Source organism: Chiroxiphia lanceolata, chromosome 18 (assembly GCF_009829145.1).
Source record: "Chiroxiphia lanceolata isolate bChiLan1 chromosome 18, bChiLan1.pri, whole genome shotgun sequence".
Lineage (NCBI taxonomy): Eukaryota > Metazoa > Chordata > Aves > Passeriformes > Pipridae > Chiroxiphia > Chiroxiphia lanceolata.
This window is the reverse complement of record NC_045654.1, coordinates 9,948,378-9,965,804: the sequence shown is the minus strand read 5'-3', so window position 1 is coordinate 9,965,804 and position 17,427 is coordinate 9,948,378. Positions and strand designations below refer to the sequence as shown.

General features: G+C 54.6%; 1 protein-coding gene across 12 annotated transcripts in view; it reads left to right on the top strand.

The window, feature by feature from the left end:
- The window catches only part of NCOR2 (nuclear receptor corepressor 2), a 238,186-nt gene that overhangs the window by 211,818 nt on the left and 8,941 nt on the right, over positions 1 to 17,427 (top strand). For all 12 annotated transcript variants that reach the window (XM_032705362.1, XM_032705361.1, XM_032705360.1 and 9 more), the window contains 15 exons: positions 66 to 169; positions 2,565 to 2,715; positions 6,274 to 6,426; positions 6,807 to 6,893; positions 7,339 to 7,616; positions 8,830 to 9,193; positions 10,311 to 10,538; positions 10,654 to 10,899; positions 11,042 to 11,191; positions 11,610 to 11,750; positions 11,860 to 12,022; positions 12,546 to 12,979; positions 15,359 to 15,502; positions 15,667 to 15,800; positions 16,125 to 16,318. In XM_032705362.1, coding sequence (XP_032561253.1) covers positions 66 to 169; positions 2,565 to 2,715; positions 6,274 to 6,426; positions 6,807 to 6,893; positions 7,339 to 7,616; positions 8,830 to 9,193; positions 10,311 to 10,538; positions 10,654 to 10,899; positions 11,042 to 11,191; positions 11,610 to 11,750; positions 11,860 to 12,022; positions 12,546 to 12,979; positions 15,359 to 15,502; positions 15,667 to 15,800; positions 16,125 to 16,318 — 2,971 coding nt within the window. The remainder of the gene's footprint in view (positions 1 to 65; positions 170 to 2,564; positions 2,716 to 6,273; positions 6,427 to 6,806; positions 6,894 to 7,338; positions 7,617 to 8,829; positions 9,194 to 10,310; positions 10,539 to 10,653; positions 10,900 to 11,041; positions 11,192 to 11,609; positions 11,751 to 11,859; positions 12,023 to 12,545; positions 12,980 to 15,358; positions 15,503 to 15,666; positions 15,801 to 16,124; positions 16,319 to 17,427) is intronic.

Genomic DNA, 17,427 nt, shown 5'->3' with positions numbered 1-17,427 from the left:
AGCCCCACGGATTTTGTGCTGAACAGCAAATGCAGCCCCAAGCTCACTGGCTTTGTGTCCTACAGGTGCTTCCCTCAGCTCTGCCTCTGGAGGGAGCATCACCAAGGGAACACCCACATCCAGACCCCCTCCGGAGTCGCCCATCACCTACCGAGGGTCCATCACACACGTAGGTTCCTTGTTTCCAGTAGATTTTGCTTCCTGGGTGTTGGTGGCTGCAGCTTGTGGATGAGGGGACCACAGGTTTGCAGGATGCATCGAGTGTGGGGCACAGGGCTGTGCAGCAGGTCTGTGATGCCCCACCCCACTGAGCCCCTCAGAGAGGTCTGGAAGCAGCCTCTGCTCAGGATGGCATGAACCATATCCTGTGAGCTGAGACTGCAGAAGAGCAGAGCCTGACGAGCAGCAAATGCAGCCTTACAGCACATTTAAACCCTGCTTTGGTTTACGTAGCTGTGAAGAACAGAGGCAAAGGCAGCTTTAAGTGGATCTGGGAAAATCATCTTGCCAGGGCAAGAAAGTGGAGCGGAGCAAAGGAGGAGATGGGTGGAGGGCCCAGGCCCGGTGGAGGAGGCTGTGAGGGGCACATAAGGTAGCGAGGACTCCTGCCAGCAGTGAGCGTGCTGCGCTGGGGGTCCTGCCCAAAGGCTCTTCAGCAGGAAGATACTTTGGCCTTAATCTCCACCATCCATCTTCAGAAGAGCAGCTGGCAAGCGGGCGATAGTTCCTTGCAGTGTGAGTTATTGCTCATCTGGTAACAGAGCGGAGAGCATTAAAAAAAAAAATCTGCTTCCCATGGGGATTTTATCTGGCCATCATTCAGATATTTAAAGCCACTCAGGCTTAGATTTTTGCCTGCCTCCTTCAAGGGGAGCAACCGTGTTCTCTTTGGCCCTGGGGACCTGATCCTGAATCCTGGCCCAGAGCAAAGGCTTAGCTTGACTGGTGACCTATGTCCAACAGGTGCCAGGAGCGGGTGCCTGGGGGCTGTAAATAACCCACCAGAGCAAACACTTGCTCCGTCCTCTCAGATGCTCCTGCAGCAGCTATGGGCAGCAACGGGTGGGCGTCAGGGGCCTTGAGCACCACATGCCAGTTCAGGAAATCAGCAGAGTTTGTTAAGACACTGTTTTGCATTAAGCTAATGAGTCCAGCTAATAGATTCCTTTGTTTGGCTTGGGATTAAGGTACCAAGCCCAGACCCAGGGCATTGCCTGCCTCTCCTGCTGGCTCAGCAGCCTGCATCCCTCTGCTGCCGTTGTGGGGAGAAGGAGCCCCCTGTTCCGGCAGCAGCTCCCAGTACCAGAGCTGATATTTGATCTCAGATTAGTCATCCAGTTCACAGGAGGCAGATCTTGCATATATGCTCTCTGCTCTGAAGCCATCTGTCATCACTTGCTTTCACATCCCCTTGGAGCATCCACAGGAGGGAGGTGACTTACCTGGGGCTGGGAGGGCCATTCCCGGGTGCACCGCGAGGGTGAATGACTGGAGCACTGAACCTGCGTGCTGCCACATCCCGGCAACTGCAGTAGGGTTTTGGGGACTCTGAGGGTTTGGCACAGAGCAGGGGCATCCCCAACCAGGGGTGGGGAGATAGCCTGCATGGCACAACCTGCAAGCACCAGCAAAGCTGCCTGCGGCATCATATCCCCTGAGGCATGCATCAGTCCTGGGGGTTGCAGGGGTTAAATGATCAGAGTAGGCAGGTGTCAGTCAAGAGCTTCACTCTGACAGCATTGCTGTGCCTTTCCAGAGATGGGGAGGGGAACCATCAGCCCACGGTGGCTGTTCCCAGTTGGCACCCACAGGTTACAATGGCAGAGGGGTGTTAATCACCAGCGACTCTTCGAGGACATCCAGTTCTGTGTGTTTTGAAGGGGATTCCGGGGGCAGGTGGCTGTGAGCTATGTCTGTGTGTGCCTGGGGGAAGGAGAGGTTTTTTTCACACCAGTTTGTGTGAGAAGCCCAATGCTATTCCTGTTGGAGAGCTAAGGCAGCCTTCGCTCCCCGACCTGCTCCGGGACCGATTTCGTTGCTGCCATCTCTCCCGGGCACGCTGCCAGCCGCCAGCTCCCGCACACAGGCAGCTCGCTGAAGGTCACGCTGCTGCCAGCAGATCTGCCTGGGTGGGCAGGACTTCTCCGTGGCTCCTGTGCCAGGCTGGGGAAATAGGCTGAAGGGGAAAAGCTAACATTCGAGCAGTCCCTGCTGTCACCAAGGTGTCACCAGGAGGGCAACCAAACCTTGGGAGGAGAAGCAAGCCAGGTAGCTTACTCTGAAACATGCAGGGTGAGAGAGTTGCTGTTCTGGAGGTCTGTGCTTGTCCTCATCCCCCGCCTCTTCCCAGCAGCCTTACACAGATCACGTACCTTTTTACCGCTCCTCGTTATCATCCTCATCAATAATTAAGCTGCGAGTCCCTCGCTGTTGGCTGCGCCAGGAAGCAGAGGCCGGGTGCGCTCCCTCCGCTCAGCCTCCCGTGGGGAACAGCCTGTCCCTGTGCGCGCGCTTGCTTAATTGCTTGTGACACTGTTAAATATGGATCTTGGTGGCTTTCCAAGGGCACCCCGGCAGAAGTGCTGTACAAAGGAACCATTACCAGGATAATCGGAGAAGACAGCCCCAGCAGAGCAGAGAAGGCAAGGGAGGATGCCGTGCCCAAAGGACATGTCATCTACGAAGGGAAGAAAGGCCACGTGCTGTCCTACGAGGGTAAGTCCTAACTCTCTGCCTTTTTAGGGCAGGTGCTGGGGGTTTGTGCCACCCTGGCTGGGAGTTGGGAGCCATTTGAGGAAAGGCTGACAAAGTGCAATGGGCCAGCCTCATGTCTTGCTTCCAGCGTCAATTCTCTCCCTTCCCACCCTGCTGCTCTCTGTCCCTCTCTCCTGTGTGGTTATCTTGCCTTAGAGACAGATTGCTGGCAGGCAGGATTGCAATGGTTTTGGTTGGTTTCTGGAAGCAGGGAAGAGGAGAGAACCAGATGGGAAGGTATTGCCTTCATCCCGAGCACCCTGTGCAGGAGGGGGACTGATCAAAAGTGTCACGAGAGCATCCCCAAACTCTTAGGCCAAGGCAGACTCAAGAACCTGCAAGGTGGAGGCAAATCAAGTAGTTCGGTATGAAGGTTTACTTGGACATCAGATTCTCACCTGCAGTGTCTTGGGCACTGTGTAGCTTTTCCAACATGGGGCTGCCTTGCAAGGAGTCCTCCTGGGTCCAGCAGCACTGTGCCTCAGTATCTAGTGAGTTTTGCTAGACCTGTTGAGGGGTGTGAAGCCATTCCTGCATCCCACAAGGAGTCTGTCTGGGGATGTGTTGGCCCTTTGCCTCACCCCCTGGCACAGTAAGGCCCTTCCTCAGTAAATGCCAGCAGTGCCTCTGTGTTAGTAGTACCAGCAGGTGGTCACCAGCTGCTCCTGCCTCCTCTGCGCCTGCTCAGCCCAGTGCAGCACTGGCCATCAGAGCTGCTCTCTGCATCCTGGTGTCTCCCGTTGGAGATAGGCAGATGTTCCTCTGCAGTGAGGCTGGAAGCAACCCCTTAGTTCTCACCTTTCCCTGTGTGCTGGGTTAGGCATCTCTTGTGGTGGAGCCAGGCTCCTCCTACCCCACAGCTGGGCTCAGGAAGAGCTGAGTTAGACTCTGCAGCCCCGCATCTTCCTGGGGTAAAATACTGGCATGTGCTCTGGTGTGCGTGGGGACAGCCATCTTCATGTGTCACCTCTCTTCTCAGTTGAGTTTGGGAGATGGCTAAGAAGCAGATTCCAACCTCAGCCACCTCAGCAGGTGTCTCTGACCAGCTGCTGTGCTGCCTGAACCCCCTGCCTCCCTGGGGCAGAGCATCCCTCCCTGGGGCCCTGCAGTCAGTCCTGCAGGCAGAGTGTGTCCTGAAGAAGTCCCTTTCCTCTTGCCCACAAGTGCTGGCAGCTGGTTTCATCACGGTTGGTTGTTTCATCCAGGGCCAGAGGCAGAGGGTTCAGGTCAGGCCATGGGGGACAACTCACAAGCTCCAGCTGATGTTACCTCTGTGCATGCCCTGGGACCGCAGGACCTTTCAGGACAGGGCTTTGTGCCATGCCTCTCGCCTGCCACGTGGAAACTATCTCATCCCATGCCTCCCCATATCCACTGTCAACTCTAGCCCAGATAAGAAGTGTCACTGTGGAGCACTGGGTGCCCTTTGGGACAGTTGGCAGGGCTTGGACCGGGGAGGACGCAGGAAGCATTTCAGGACTTGTTTGTGCAAGAAGCTATTTTAATCTCCTCTGCCCGGGCTGGGGGTCGAACAAGGCTGATCTCAGAAATGGTGCCATCAGGAAGAGATGGGGAGGGCTCCTGGCAGGGAGGGCTGCCCATGCCCAAATCTGGGATCCTGCTTCAGGCAGTGAAGGAGAGCTGCAGACCAAACTCTTCCCCGCTGTTCATGTCAGCCCGAGTCTCCTTGGCTGCAGCCTGTGCCTGTCACCTCTCATCCTACCCCCCATGGACACAGATGAGGAATTAATTCCTTCCTTTCCCCAGCAGCCTTTTACATGCTTGATAGCGTTTATCACATCCCAAGTGATCCCGTGTGCTGCTGCAGCCTTGCCAGCCCTACCTCTCTCCTTCCCCCCCCGTACAGCCTGGCAAGGCTGTGCAGCCAGGAGCAGAAGAGTTAAAAAAAAATTAAATAAGAAAACTGAAACTGTTCGTGATTATGAATTTTGGCAAGCAGGAAAAAAATTGCAAATTCTTTAGTGTCATGAGGGTGCTTAAAATAAAAGAGCTGTAATGAGACGAGATCCTGTAGCATGTGTGAGCTGAATTGTGCTAGATTGGTTATTCTCATCCTGCATATGATTGCTGATGGCTGCTGAAGGCGAGGGACGTGGGTTTGGAGTGGTTTTCTTTCTGTTTAGTCTCTCTTCTCTCTCACGCCCTCCCCCTGCTTCCCGGTGGTACAAAGGGTGCCTGGGAGCACGTCCCCTCCTGCAGAAGGGCTGGTGGCAACAGATGTGCCTTGATGACAGGGTGCGGGCACATCGCCCGCGTCTGCCACACGGTGCTTGGCTGATTCTGAATGTCACCCCCGGATTTCTCCTGTCGAATGGAGCTGAAGCGAAGGCTCAGGCACGGACCCCCTTGTTTCCCCACACACAGCCCCAAACACTTCGTGGATTGAGTGGGTGCTGATTGCAGAAACCAACAGTGGGTGTGAAGTTGTAATAATCCCATTTTATTAATTACTGGTTTTGCTGAGGAGGAGTTTTGTTCCTGATTGTCCACAATGGAGTGAATGTTTTTAACTTCTCCATTTTCTCTAATTGTACAACCACCTTCTCTGCCTACAAAGAGAAGGGTCAGGGCACTGGAGATCGTTGGCAGGGGTGGCCTGGTCAGGGACAATGGGCAGAGGCATTTGTCTCTCCAAGCTGACATCCCATTCGGAGCTCATTACATAAACATGAGGCATTCAGCTGGATCAGAAGCTGCTGAATTCACAGCTCACCGCACATGATAGGTGCCCAGCACATGATGGGTGCCCATCACCTGGGGTGGGTGGGATGCTGCCTGGCACGGGCAGGACTGTGCTTGTGACGGGGCTGTAGCTCAGGACAGATGTCCACTGTTTGTTCGCAGGGAACCTGCTCCAGGTTCAGATGAGGGGGTAGTAAGTGGTCTCTCCTCACAGTAGCACTTGCTCCATCAGTCTTGCATGGGACTTTCCACCATCTCTCCCAATTCTTATGTGTGCTCACCACTGTGTCAAAGTAATCATTCTCAGCTTTGCCTCTCTGCAATTTTCCCTGATTTTCGCACCCAGGGAGTGTCTCGGCAAATGTTAAGGCTGGCCAAGATCCCAAACAGTAGGTGTCTAGCAAAAATCAAAACAAACAGGGGAAAAAAAACAAAACTCCCCAGACCCAGAGGGCCAAGTCCAGGGGAACCGGAGCTGGTGCCGCCTATGCCGCACTGGCTCTGGGCTGTCCCACTGCCTACGTGATGGCCCCACTGGAAAAGGAAGGAGGGAGTGGGACATGTCAGGGTGGATGCTCCTACCCAAGCTGGAGGCACAGATCTGGAGTCTGAGGCAAGGCAGGGAGGGGAGAAAACACCAGCTGAATTTCCTGGAAGCCAATCCCATGCAATATTTCTGGCACTGTGGAGCGGTGGCTGATGCTGGGGTGGGATCTGACCTCTCAGCAACGCACGCAAACAGCAGTAAACACCCTCCCTTGGCCAATGCTGACTTTCCATGCTCATGATGGTGCCTCTTGATGTTCCCTTCACCAGGTGGAGTTGCTGCTTCTCAGTGTCCCAAAGAAGACAGCAGGAGCTCGGGAGCTTCCCATGAGACCACAGGAACTAAGCGGACCTATGATATGATGGAGGGGAGGATCAGCCGGGGCTTATCAGCCCGTGATACCTTATCTGCCAGCATTGAAGGTGGGTCTGGGTGAAACCTTTCACTTGTGTTTTGTTAGTGACCCATGGAAACCCCATTTTGTCTCTTGTCTACGTGATGCACCTTCTTGTGCCAGTGTTTTGGCAGTGGTTAGCTGGTATCCTGCAGCACATCCCAACAGTATCTGACCAGCATGGGAAGACAAGGGACGTAGACTGGCCCATTTCCCTTTGGTTTCTGTCCTGGCAGACCAGTTTCAGGAACAGGTTAAAAAAAGCACATTTAAAAAAAAAAAAGAGAAATAAGTAATTTAGAAATTATGTTTTTTCTTGTCCCGGGAATCCCTGGTAATACTGTTGTGTATTCATTGTAAATTAACTCCTGTGTCACAACCCAACTTTCCCTCTTGGATCTGTTCTAGGTCTCATGGGTCGAGCAATCCCTCCAGACCGACACAGTCCCCATAACCTGAAGGAGCAGCATCACATGAGGGGCTCGATTACACAAGGTAAAACCTGCAAGCAGAAGGGCACAGACAGAGGTAACATGGGGAAGCATCTCCATGGATGGCCCCTTGTTCTTTTTGTCAGGGTAGGACAAGAGGAAACAAGGATGGACACATCAAGGTCCAGCTGCAAGTTTTTGCAGCCCCCTGCCATGTGCTCAGAGAGATTTTTAGTTTTGTTTCCACCAACCTAAATTCTGCCCAAGTCAGGGACAAAATTGTCAGTGATTCACATAGAACAGATTGAAATCAGTGTGAAATGGGTCCAGAAAGTGGTGGGAGATGTTGAGGTGGTCCAGCTGCTCTGTGTGCTTAGTTGGGTACTAGTCCCTGAGTTACATGTGTTAAATAGAGACTCCCTTGAAGTGAGCATCTGCATGGGGAGTGGGAGTCCAGTGTCTGGCTGGGGAATCTCCCTCTGCATCCATCATGTGCTTGGGGGTTGCAGGAATACCTCGGTCCTATGTGGAGGCCCATGAGGACTACCTCAGAAGAGAAGCCAAACAGCTCAAGAGGGAAAACACTCCACCGAGGGACTTATCTGATGCCTACAAGGTCAGATCTCACGAGGGCCTTACTCCTCTGAAAATGAAATCAGCCCATGAAGACTTGGTAGCCACGGTGAAAGAAGCAGGAAGATCAATCCATGAGATTCCCCGTGAGGAGCTGAGGCGGACACCGGACATCTCTCTGACGAGACCTCTGAAGGAAGGTTCCATCACCCAGGTGAGTGTGGGATGAACAGCAGATGTGATCAGCCCTACTCAGGCTGCTGTCTTTGCACAGATCCTGGGGACCATTCCCAAGGTAAAAGGAGAGCAGAGACAGCTTTGGGGTGCATCACTGGTCAGACTCAAGGCTCTCCTTCGGTACAGGTTGTCCTGCCCCATCTTTGACAGGATCCTTTTGCAGTGGGTTGACCCTGGCCAGATACCAGATACCCACTAAAGCCGCTCTCTCACCCTCTCTCTGCAACTGGACAGAGGAGAGAGAAAAAAATAGCTAAGAATTCATGAGTAGAGATAAGAGCTGGGAGAGGTCAATGACTGATTACCTTCACGGGCAAAACAAGACTCAAAGCTCCCATGTTCTCACTCCGCTCTTCCCTGGCTGGAATTCTTCTGCGAAACAATCTTTTGTTCTTAAATATGTTATCACAGAGGCATTACTATTATTTCTAGTTGGCTCAGCCTTGGCCAGTGGCAGGAAGTCCGTCCTGGAGCCAGCTGGCATTGGCTCCACAGAACAGGGGAAGCTTCTAGCAGCTTCTAACAGAAGCCACCCCTGTAGCCCCCCCCCCCCCAAAAATCCAGCCACAGAAACCCACTGCACTTTCCAATCCAAGCCATCCTATGATCCTTCCTAGTGGATAAACACAAAACCCAGGGAACCCCCTTTGCACATTAAGAAAACAATGCTCCAGCTACATGTGTAAATGGAAAGGGGCACATTTACCTCTCTTTCAAGGCCAAAGTCAACTCTGTGCCCTTGGCAGTTGTAACTCGGGGTGCAAATAAACTTGGTCTCCTCCCTTTATGGGCAAGTGGCAACCAAGCAGGGCCAGTAGTTAGGATGAAACTATCTCCTGTTGGGCTCCAAATATTTGCAGGGTTCCCATGGCACCTTGTAGTCCTACCCCATTTCACTGTGTGTGTAGGAGAGAGGCGTGATGGGCACAGCCAGCCTTCAGCAGTGACTCATCATCATCTTGTTGGAGCACAACAAGACATGCAAGATGGGCACTCCACCCTGCCCCGTGCCGTGCCGAGTGGTTCTGTGCTCTGTCGATGGCTGTTGCTGTTTGCCCAAGGAAGCTTTATTGATGTATTGACCCACTGAATGAGGAGTCAGGAGTCTCCTTGAAAGTCGGTGGGATGCGATCGCTGCATCCCCTTCTGCTCTATGCCCTTTTGATGTCTCCTCTGCCTCCTGTCCCCAGGGTACCCCACTGAAGTATGACAGCAGCTCTTCCTCCTCAAGTACCAAAAAGCATGATGTGCGGTCCATCATCGGCAGTCCCGGCAGGACTTTTCACTCTGTGCACTCACTGGACGTCATCCAAGACCCGAGGAATCTGGAGAGAGCTTATGAAGAGAGCCTGAAAAACAGGCCAAGCCCAGTGACAAACTCGGGTGGCTCCATTGCCAGAGGGGCTCCTGTGATTGTACCGGAGCCGAGCAAGGCCCACCAAAGTGCCCTCGGCTATGAGGACCACCAGGCAGGGCACAGCACCGCCTTCAGCAGCCACTTGCACAGAGGGTCTCCAGTCTCCACACGGGAGTCCACGCCACGGCAGCACGAAGGTACTTGGCAAACCTTTTATTTGATGCTCCAGTTCGTAGCAGCAGAGCAGGGGAGGTGCGCGGGAGGCGGCTGCTGACCCCACCTGCCCGAGCTGTTCCCAGCAGGTCCCTGTTGAACCCGTTCTTCCCAGCACCTACAACTGACTCACAGCACTGGGGTGGCTGCCAGGCACAGCTGGGGCTCAGCACCCTTCCTGGAGGTGCTCACATGTTTGAAGTGAGGGCACCTCACCTGCACCAGGGTAACCAAAGGGAGACTTGGGCTGTGGCTGGTGAAGCCTTTGGTATTTCAAAAGCGTCTTCCCTGTCCCAGCATTGGCCCACGGCACTCTGTTTTCCACAGGTGGGAAGGAAAGCAGTGCTTGGGGCACTGGCTGGGGGATCTTCACACTTCTCACCAGCCTGATATGTGTTTGCGCATCTCATCCATCTCCTGGGCACCTGAGTGCCTCACCTCCAGCAGGAATACCCAGGCAGCATTTGGTGTGCAGTCTGGTGCAAGGGGGTTGGTCACACTGCTTGGGGTGACTGTGCCAGCCACTGTCCGCATCCTGCGGGCTTGGACACAGGAACTGGTGACACTTGTCTCAGGTTGGATGAGAAGTGCCCCCAGTGCCCAGCTCAGGTTGGGAGAGCCGGGAGAAGTCCCTAACATGATCCAACCTCCCCTCTATGTGCTGGGAAAGAGTTTTTGGCTCCAGGGAATGACAAGTACTCAAAACACACTGAACTATGTTTTGTCACCCTTGCCAGGAGTTTCAGGGTCCCCATCTCTGCCCAGCAGCTGTGACCTCTGTGCCAAGGAGCGCAAGGAGGGCTCCACCACCAGCTGCTTATGCAGGCCAGGATGAATGCACAGACCACCCAGCATGGATGCGCTGGGGTAGAGGGATGGTTTGGGAAAGGCCTCTCTTCCAAGGGCAACTGGGACTTGGCCTGCCTCGATCTTGGTGGTGTAACAGGGCATGCAGTGCAGGGAGCAGGGAGGGTAAAGGTCCCTTGAGTTCAGGGTAGCTACGAGTGTCCCTGGAGGACACGCTTGGCCACAGGCATCCCTCAGGGACATGACTTGGCCACGGCACTCAGTCTCTGACTCACTTCCTTCTGCTTACTGCAGGGAGCATCACTGCTGGGAAGCCAGTATCCCAGGACAGAAAGATCACCCCCACATCGAGAGAGCTCACCAACTCCAAGTCTCCGCACGCCCCTGTGCCTGACCACCACCACCCCATTTCCCCATACGAGCACCTGCTCCGCGGTGTGAGCGGGGTCGACCTGTACCGAGGACACATCCCGCTGCCTTTTGACCCTGCCGCCATCCCCAGGGGAATCCAACTGGAAGCAGGTACCTTTGTTGTGGGCATAGTCTTGTCTGGGATTGGGTTTTTTCCTTGCTATGCTCTGAAAGCCAGAGGTCTCTGGGGAAAGCCACATCACATCTGCATCCCTTTCTCTCCCAGCTGCTGCTTACTACTTGCCGAGGCATCTGGCTCCGAGCCCCACGTACCCCCACCTGTACCCCCCGTACCTCATCCGGGGCTACCCGGACACGGCGGCCATGGAGAACCGACAGACCATCATCAACGACTACATCACGTCCCAGCAGATGCACCACAACGCCGCGGCCACGGCCATGGCGCAGCGGGCGGACATGCTGCGCGGCCTGTCACCCCGGGAGCCCTCCCTCGCCCTCAACTATGCAGCAGGTGCTCCCGGCACGGCACTGTCCAGGGGCTTGGGGGCAGTTTGGGAGGAGGAGGCTCAGTCAGGCCGGCACTGACAGCTCCAGCATGGCCAAGCTGCCGCAGCTCGGCATTGTCCTGACGGTCCTCTCACTTCTCTTTCCAGGCATCATCGACCTGTCCCAAGTGCCACACCTGCCTGTCCTCGTGCCCCCTACCCCTGGCACCTCTGCCCCGACCATGGACCGCATCACCTACATCCCTGGGCCCCCCCAGACCTTTGGCAGTCGGCACAGCAGTTCCCCACTCTCCCCAGGTAACACAGCAGGGGAAAACGGTTGAGCAGGACACTCTTAATCAATCCAGGGCCATGGGCTCAGCATGCCAGGGCAGATGGGGAGACCCCAAATTAATTCTCACTCAGTGACCAGTCCACTGACTCCCTCCCTCCCTGCTTGTTGGGGGCTTCCCTGCTTTTCCCCCTTCTTCCCCAGAGTGGCAGCTGGCAAACAGCTCTGTGGAAGGTCATACCCCAGAGGTGGCGCCAGGACAGCTATTCCATGATTTGTCTGGGCTTTGTCACGCTGGTTGCCCTCGTCTGTCCTGCTCCAGGTGACCTTGGATGGAGCTGTTCCTTATCTGCTCTGCAGACACAGCGATGTGAAGAGCAGTCAGCGTACCTGGGGGAATTGCTGTGTCTGCAGCCATCTCACTGCCTTTCGGTTGGGTTTCAGGAGGCCCCACGCACATGACCAAACAGTCGGGATCGTCGGTGTCCGAACGGGAACGGGAGCGGGAACGGGAGCGGGAGAGGGAGCGTGAAAAATCCATCCTAGCATCCACCACGGTGGAGCATGCACCCATCTGGAGACCAGGTAGGCCAGGCAAGAGTCCAGCACCACACCTTGGGGCCCGTGCTGGGTGGAGGTAGGTGGGGCTATGGGATGAAAGGCTAAAGAAGCCATTCCTTGTGTTGTCCCCCAGGTACGGAGCAGTCCAGCAGCCGTTCGTCCTCCCACTCTCACAGCCACCAGCAGTCTCCCGTCTCACCCCGCACCCACGAGACCATCCAGCAGCGCCCCAGCGTACTCCACAACACGAGCATGAAGATCATCTCCTCGGAGACCCCCACCCCATCCGTCCTGCGGTACGTCCCCCCGCCACGGCTCCTGTCACTGTGCCGCTGTGGCAATTAATTATAACGAGCCATGGGGATGGAGAGAGGGCTGTTTTGGCCTTCAGTCTCAGTGGGAACAGGAGTGGGGCTTCCAGGGAAGTGATGAGGAGAGGCAGGTTTTGGTGCCCAATTCCTTTGCTTTCTTTAGTGACTTTTCCTGTTACCAGGAAAGAAACCAGGAGCATGCCTGTGCCCAAATACAGGTATTGCTCCTCTTGCTGAAAGTTGCCTGGTGGTGGAGTTATGAAGGTCTCTGTGACCTGTCCATGGATTTTATGCTCTCCAGTCATCCAGGCCCAATAACCCTGTGGCCAGTTACTATGGTGGAGGCTCCATCCAAGCCCTCCTCGCTGGCCTCAGCACAGGCCAACCCTACACTCGGGAGCCCCGGAAAAAGCTTGGCCAGGCAAGGCTGGACACTGAGGCTCTGGTAACAGCATTTTTTTTCTCATGTGCTTCTCTCATCTTGGCCTTGTCTCCGTTTTCCTTCCAGAACCTCCTCCACCACTACCACATCACCAATCCGCTCCACCGCCTTCCCCTCAGCCTCTACCCTGCGCTCCTCCCTCAGCGCAGCCGACGGCTACGCAGCCCCGCTGGACCCGGCCATCCTGCAGAAAGAGGCCTCGAGGGTGCGAGAAGCCAAGACAGAACGAGCCCAGACTGACAACAACGTCTACACCTCAAAGCTGCCCAGTGGGGCCAACCTCGAACAGTCGCCTTCACCCATTAAAGCCATGGAGTCGAGACCTTTGCCCGCCTCCGGACCTGGTTCTTCTCATCACTATGGCAGAGGACAGGGGAAAAGCCAGCAGCACCATCACCCTCTGGACCAGCAGCACGCAGCCTCAGGCTCCGAGCAGCACAGTAGAGAAAAGAGTCAAAGTAAACGCTTTTCCATGCAGGAGCAGGAGCTCCGAGCACTCGGTAAGACCACCACGACAGCAGCCAACTTCATAGGTGTGATTGTCATGCGCCAAATGTCTGGCGATACGGGGCAGCGAGAAAGAGGCTCGCTGAGTAACGACTCCACTAGCGATGGTAAGAAGTTTGAGGGGAGAGGTGAGAGAGCTGTGGCCTGACACCCATTATGTTTCATTATTTCTTATTTTTAGTTGCACATTTTGGCTATTGGCTTCATCAGCTCCCCGAGCATGCTTGTCCCTCTGCTTCCCAGTTGTTGCGTTATTCCAGACTTTTTTATTTTTGTGTGTTTTGAGGATCTTCCTTCTCCCACCATCTTTTAGTTTTTCCCATTGCCAAGTCCTGTTTTGCAAACATCGTGCAGTTCCTGGTATTGCTTTTTACAGACAATAGCCATTTGCTAATTTTGATTTCCCCATCCTTAGAAATTCCCAGGCAGTCTGTAAGGGACAGTTGTGGGTAATAAATCAAACGAGCGAAGTGGAGAACTGAGACTGTGAGTGTGAAAGGGCTGCTGGCCCTCAGACACACATCTTACTGCTAATGAGCTGCAGGATCTCAGAGGGCTTTGTGGGTCTCAGTGTGGATGGAGTCCCCTTGCCTGGGGTGATCTCACTAAGGGTCCTGGTGCTGGATGCTGCCCAGTGTGGGTGCCATGGACGTGGCTGTCCTGGGATCATTCAGCCCACCCGTGCTCAGCAGCCATTTCCAGAGCAGACCACAAGAACCACCTAATAGAAATCTTGTGTAGGACACAAAAGCACTGGGTTTAGTTATTCCAAAAGAAAGTGCAGAAAGGGAGCTGGATTTAAGGTCTGGGTCATTCTTGATGAGACCAGCCTTCACCCAGAGCATGCATCCAGGCCCCTATCAGCATGCAAAAGCAACAGACAGCCTGTGGGGATTTGGTGGGACCTTGTCTTGAAGTTGCAGCATCTGCTTTGACCATCAGCACTGGGACTTGCTGCCCCACTCCCCTTCCTGTAACCCAAGGGTGGAGTGGACACTGTACTGTAGCCAGGCAGAAGAGCTGCTCTCACTGGCACATCCTGACCCACCCAGCCCACTGCTTGGTCACATCTGGTCCCTGCCTCTTCTAGCAGTACATTCCAGGACCAAGGATGTCGCTCTGGCTGAGCTCTCCTCCACCTTCTTCCCTGGCACCAGTGTTTCCTCCAGCTGCATGTTGTGCTGTGGAGATGACATCTCTTCTATGGCCATGACCTTACAGAAAGGAGCCAGTGTTCCTCAGGACCTAACTGTTGGCTAGGGATCTTTCTAGAGCAGGATACTCCATCTTGGGTGGATCCAAAGTGTGGTCATGTGGGTGCTGGCACATATGGAGTGATGGAGGATGGTGCATCCCTGTTCCTGGTGCAGGGAGGTTCTCCATGGACTCCTCTCCCTCCCTGTGCCTCAGGTACGGGCAAGGTCAGTGTGTCTGTGCCTGGGCACCAGGGACCCTCCAACAGTGCTGTGGATCCTCTGCCAGATGTGCCTGCTGTGGGCGGTCTCTAGGAATGGAGCATTAGGAGGGTAAAGGTCTGCAGAGGCAGAAGTTGTGTTAACAGACGTGCTTGGCTGGTGAGAGGCAGCATTTGCCTCCTCCGGAGCCCCTCCACCCTCCACCCCTGCTCTGCAGAAGCATAACCCACTGTGCCTCAGTTTCCACTCCCTGTTGAAAGGTGATGGTGGTTCCTCATTCCAGCTCTGCCTGTTTTGATGCAGCTTGAGTCTCTGCAGAGGTGGACTTGGTAGTCTTGTCAGTGTTAGGGTAATGGTTGGACTCAATGAGCTTAGAGGTCCTTTCTAACCTTCATTAATGATTCTATGAGTCTATGAAAGGCCTTAAAAGGCAGAGAATTGTCAAATTTTGCCCCTGCAGTGTGTGTGTCCACTGTCTCTGGAGCAAGATCTGGAGTCTCCAGGGCCTCACATCCAGCTTTCAAGTCCGTGGTCTTGGCCATGCTGGGCTTGGGGCTTTGTAAAGCACTTGGAGACCTCTTGTGCAGCCACCTCCACTCCTGCTGAGCATCTCAGTCCCTCTGGGCATAGAGGAGGTTTTAGGGGGTGGGGAATGGAAGGGAACAAGTTGGGAACCCACAGGGGATGAATTTGGTCCCTGACACTCAGGTGTCACCATAAGCTGCTGAGTGTCCAGCTGTGCTTGAACAAGATACCACCTCTTCACTGCAGCCATGACCACAGCTGGACATCAGAGGTGGCTCCAGGGGTCCCTGCAGCGTGACCTGCCAGGTCTACCCTTATCTTTTTTTCCCCTCTTTGCTGAACATGTGACTCTACCCACAAGCAATAGTGCCACAGCACCAGGGAAAAGCCAAGCGAGCTTCTGGTTTTAACTGTGTTCTCCCCTTTCCCCAGGTTTTCACGGAGGCTACAGCCCTGAGCGGATGGAAGCAGTGAGTCCCGTGAGCTCACCCAGCCTGTCCCATGAGAAAGGGGCCAAGCTGCTACAGGATGCAGAAAAGGGGCACGGGGAGCATGACCTGAGGCAGAAACAGCAAGGTGAGGACAGGGAATGGCAGTGCCATCTGGTGCAGGAGAGCCTGAGCTGGCATGGGGGACTTCTTCATCCAGATCTTGCTTGCTGTGTCCCAGTGCTGGGGTGGCATTCAAGGAAGGGGTCACAGACATCATCTCATGCCTGTTGTCTTCTTTGTGCCCCCCAGGCTCGCTGAAGGGCTCGGCTTCCGAAGCCGCCCACCTGCAGCACCTTCGGCAGCCCGATGGCCCCCAGTGCCAGCCCCTGCAGAGCACCAAGGGCATGAACCAGCGGGTGGTCACGCTGGCCCAGCACATCAGTGTAACTAACCTCATTCTCCTCCTTCACCTTCCTGCTGGGGCTCCGGGGAGGAGGGACGAGCCAAATGAAACATGTCTGGTGGGGATGGGCTGGGAGTGATGCTGGACACCTCAACACCTCTGTTTGGGGGCTGGAGAGCAGGGGGCATCAGGGGTGTTCAGCCTGGGTGTTTGGGTCCCCAAGGAGCCCATCATGACAGGAGGCAGATGTTGCATCTGCAGGGACAAACCAGCCTATTTCCCTCCTACCTGCCCTCTTAGTTGGGCCCAGCAGAGCAAAGGTAGAAACAAGCTCTATTTCTGACTCGGGGGGTTTCTTCCTTAGGAGGTCATCACACAGGACTACACACGCCACCACCCGCAGCAGCTCAACTCGCACATCCAGGCGCCGGTGTACTCCTTCCCTGGGGCGGCCTGCCCGGTGCTGGACCTGCGCCGCACCCCCAGCGAGGCCTACCTACAGCAGCCAGAGCACACGGCGGCCTCACGCATCTCCCCGCAGAACGAAGGTGGCAAAAGGTGAGCTCAGAGAGTCCCACCCGAGCTGGCACAGGGCAACTTGTGCCAGTCTCGGTTCAGGTGGACCTGGGCTGCGCAGGGCAAAGAGCTGGGCAGGTGGCCTGGTAAGGGGGTGCCCTGGGCAGGCTGGCATTTGGCATTGCTGAATTTATGCTCCCAGGCTTGGTGCTGTGTGAATTCCCTGCTTACACAGCCCAGAGTGTAGAACTGCTTTCTGAGCTGGGCCTCTTTTCTCTGTGCTGGTGCCTCTTGCCATACCTGTTGTCCTCAAAGTGCTCTTTAGACCCCCATAACGTCCACGCATGATCTCCTTCATGATCTGGCTGGTGTCAAAGGATAGTTTAGGTGGAAAGGAGCTCTTGAGCAGGTTACCCTGGGTCATGGCCAGTTAGGTTCTGAATATCTCCCTGATGGAGACTGCAACACCTCTCTGGCCACCCTGTCCCAGCATTGGAGCACCCTCACAGGAAAAAAGTGTTTCCTTATGTTGGGATGGAATTTCTTGTGTTTTGTTTGTGCCTCTTGTCTCTTGTCTTGTCACTGTTCTCAGTCCCCGACCACATGGTTCTCAGTCCCTGACTACATGGTTTTAAAAAACCCAAAGCAGCGTGTTTTCTATGGTTCAAAGTTAATGGTATCTTTATCTTTCTCAGTGAATTAGAAGTTTGTTAGACACAAGTGCCTTGACAACTGTAACTGTCCATTTCAGGCACCACCTGTACTTGTTTTAAAGTCAATTTCAAATCCCTGTGCAGCTACAAGGCAGGTCTGATTGCTGTTGTCTGGAATTAAAAAATGGGTCTGTCCTCCCACCCAAACAGCCACAGAGGCCCAGATGCATCCAGGAATGAGTGGTGCCTCCAGACTGGTGGTTCCTTGTCAGTAAATGGGATTATTCTTCCCAGCTCTGCCTGGTCCTGGAGTTGGCTTTATAACATGAAAGGAGAGAGCCCAGCCCTGACCACCCAGTGATGAAAAAAACAGGAAAAAAAAGAGAAACCACAGAAAGAATAAAGATGTAAATTCCCAGAACTTGCTGTGAGAAATTCCTCGCAGACTCAAGCCTGGCTGTCTCCCAGGCTCTGGCCACAGGCAGGCATCGGGGGCCA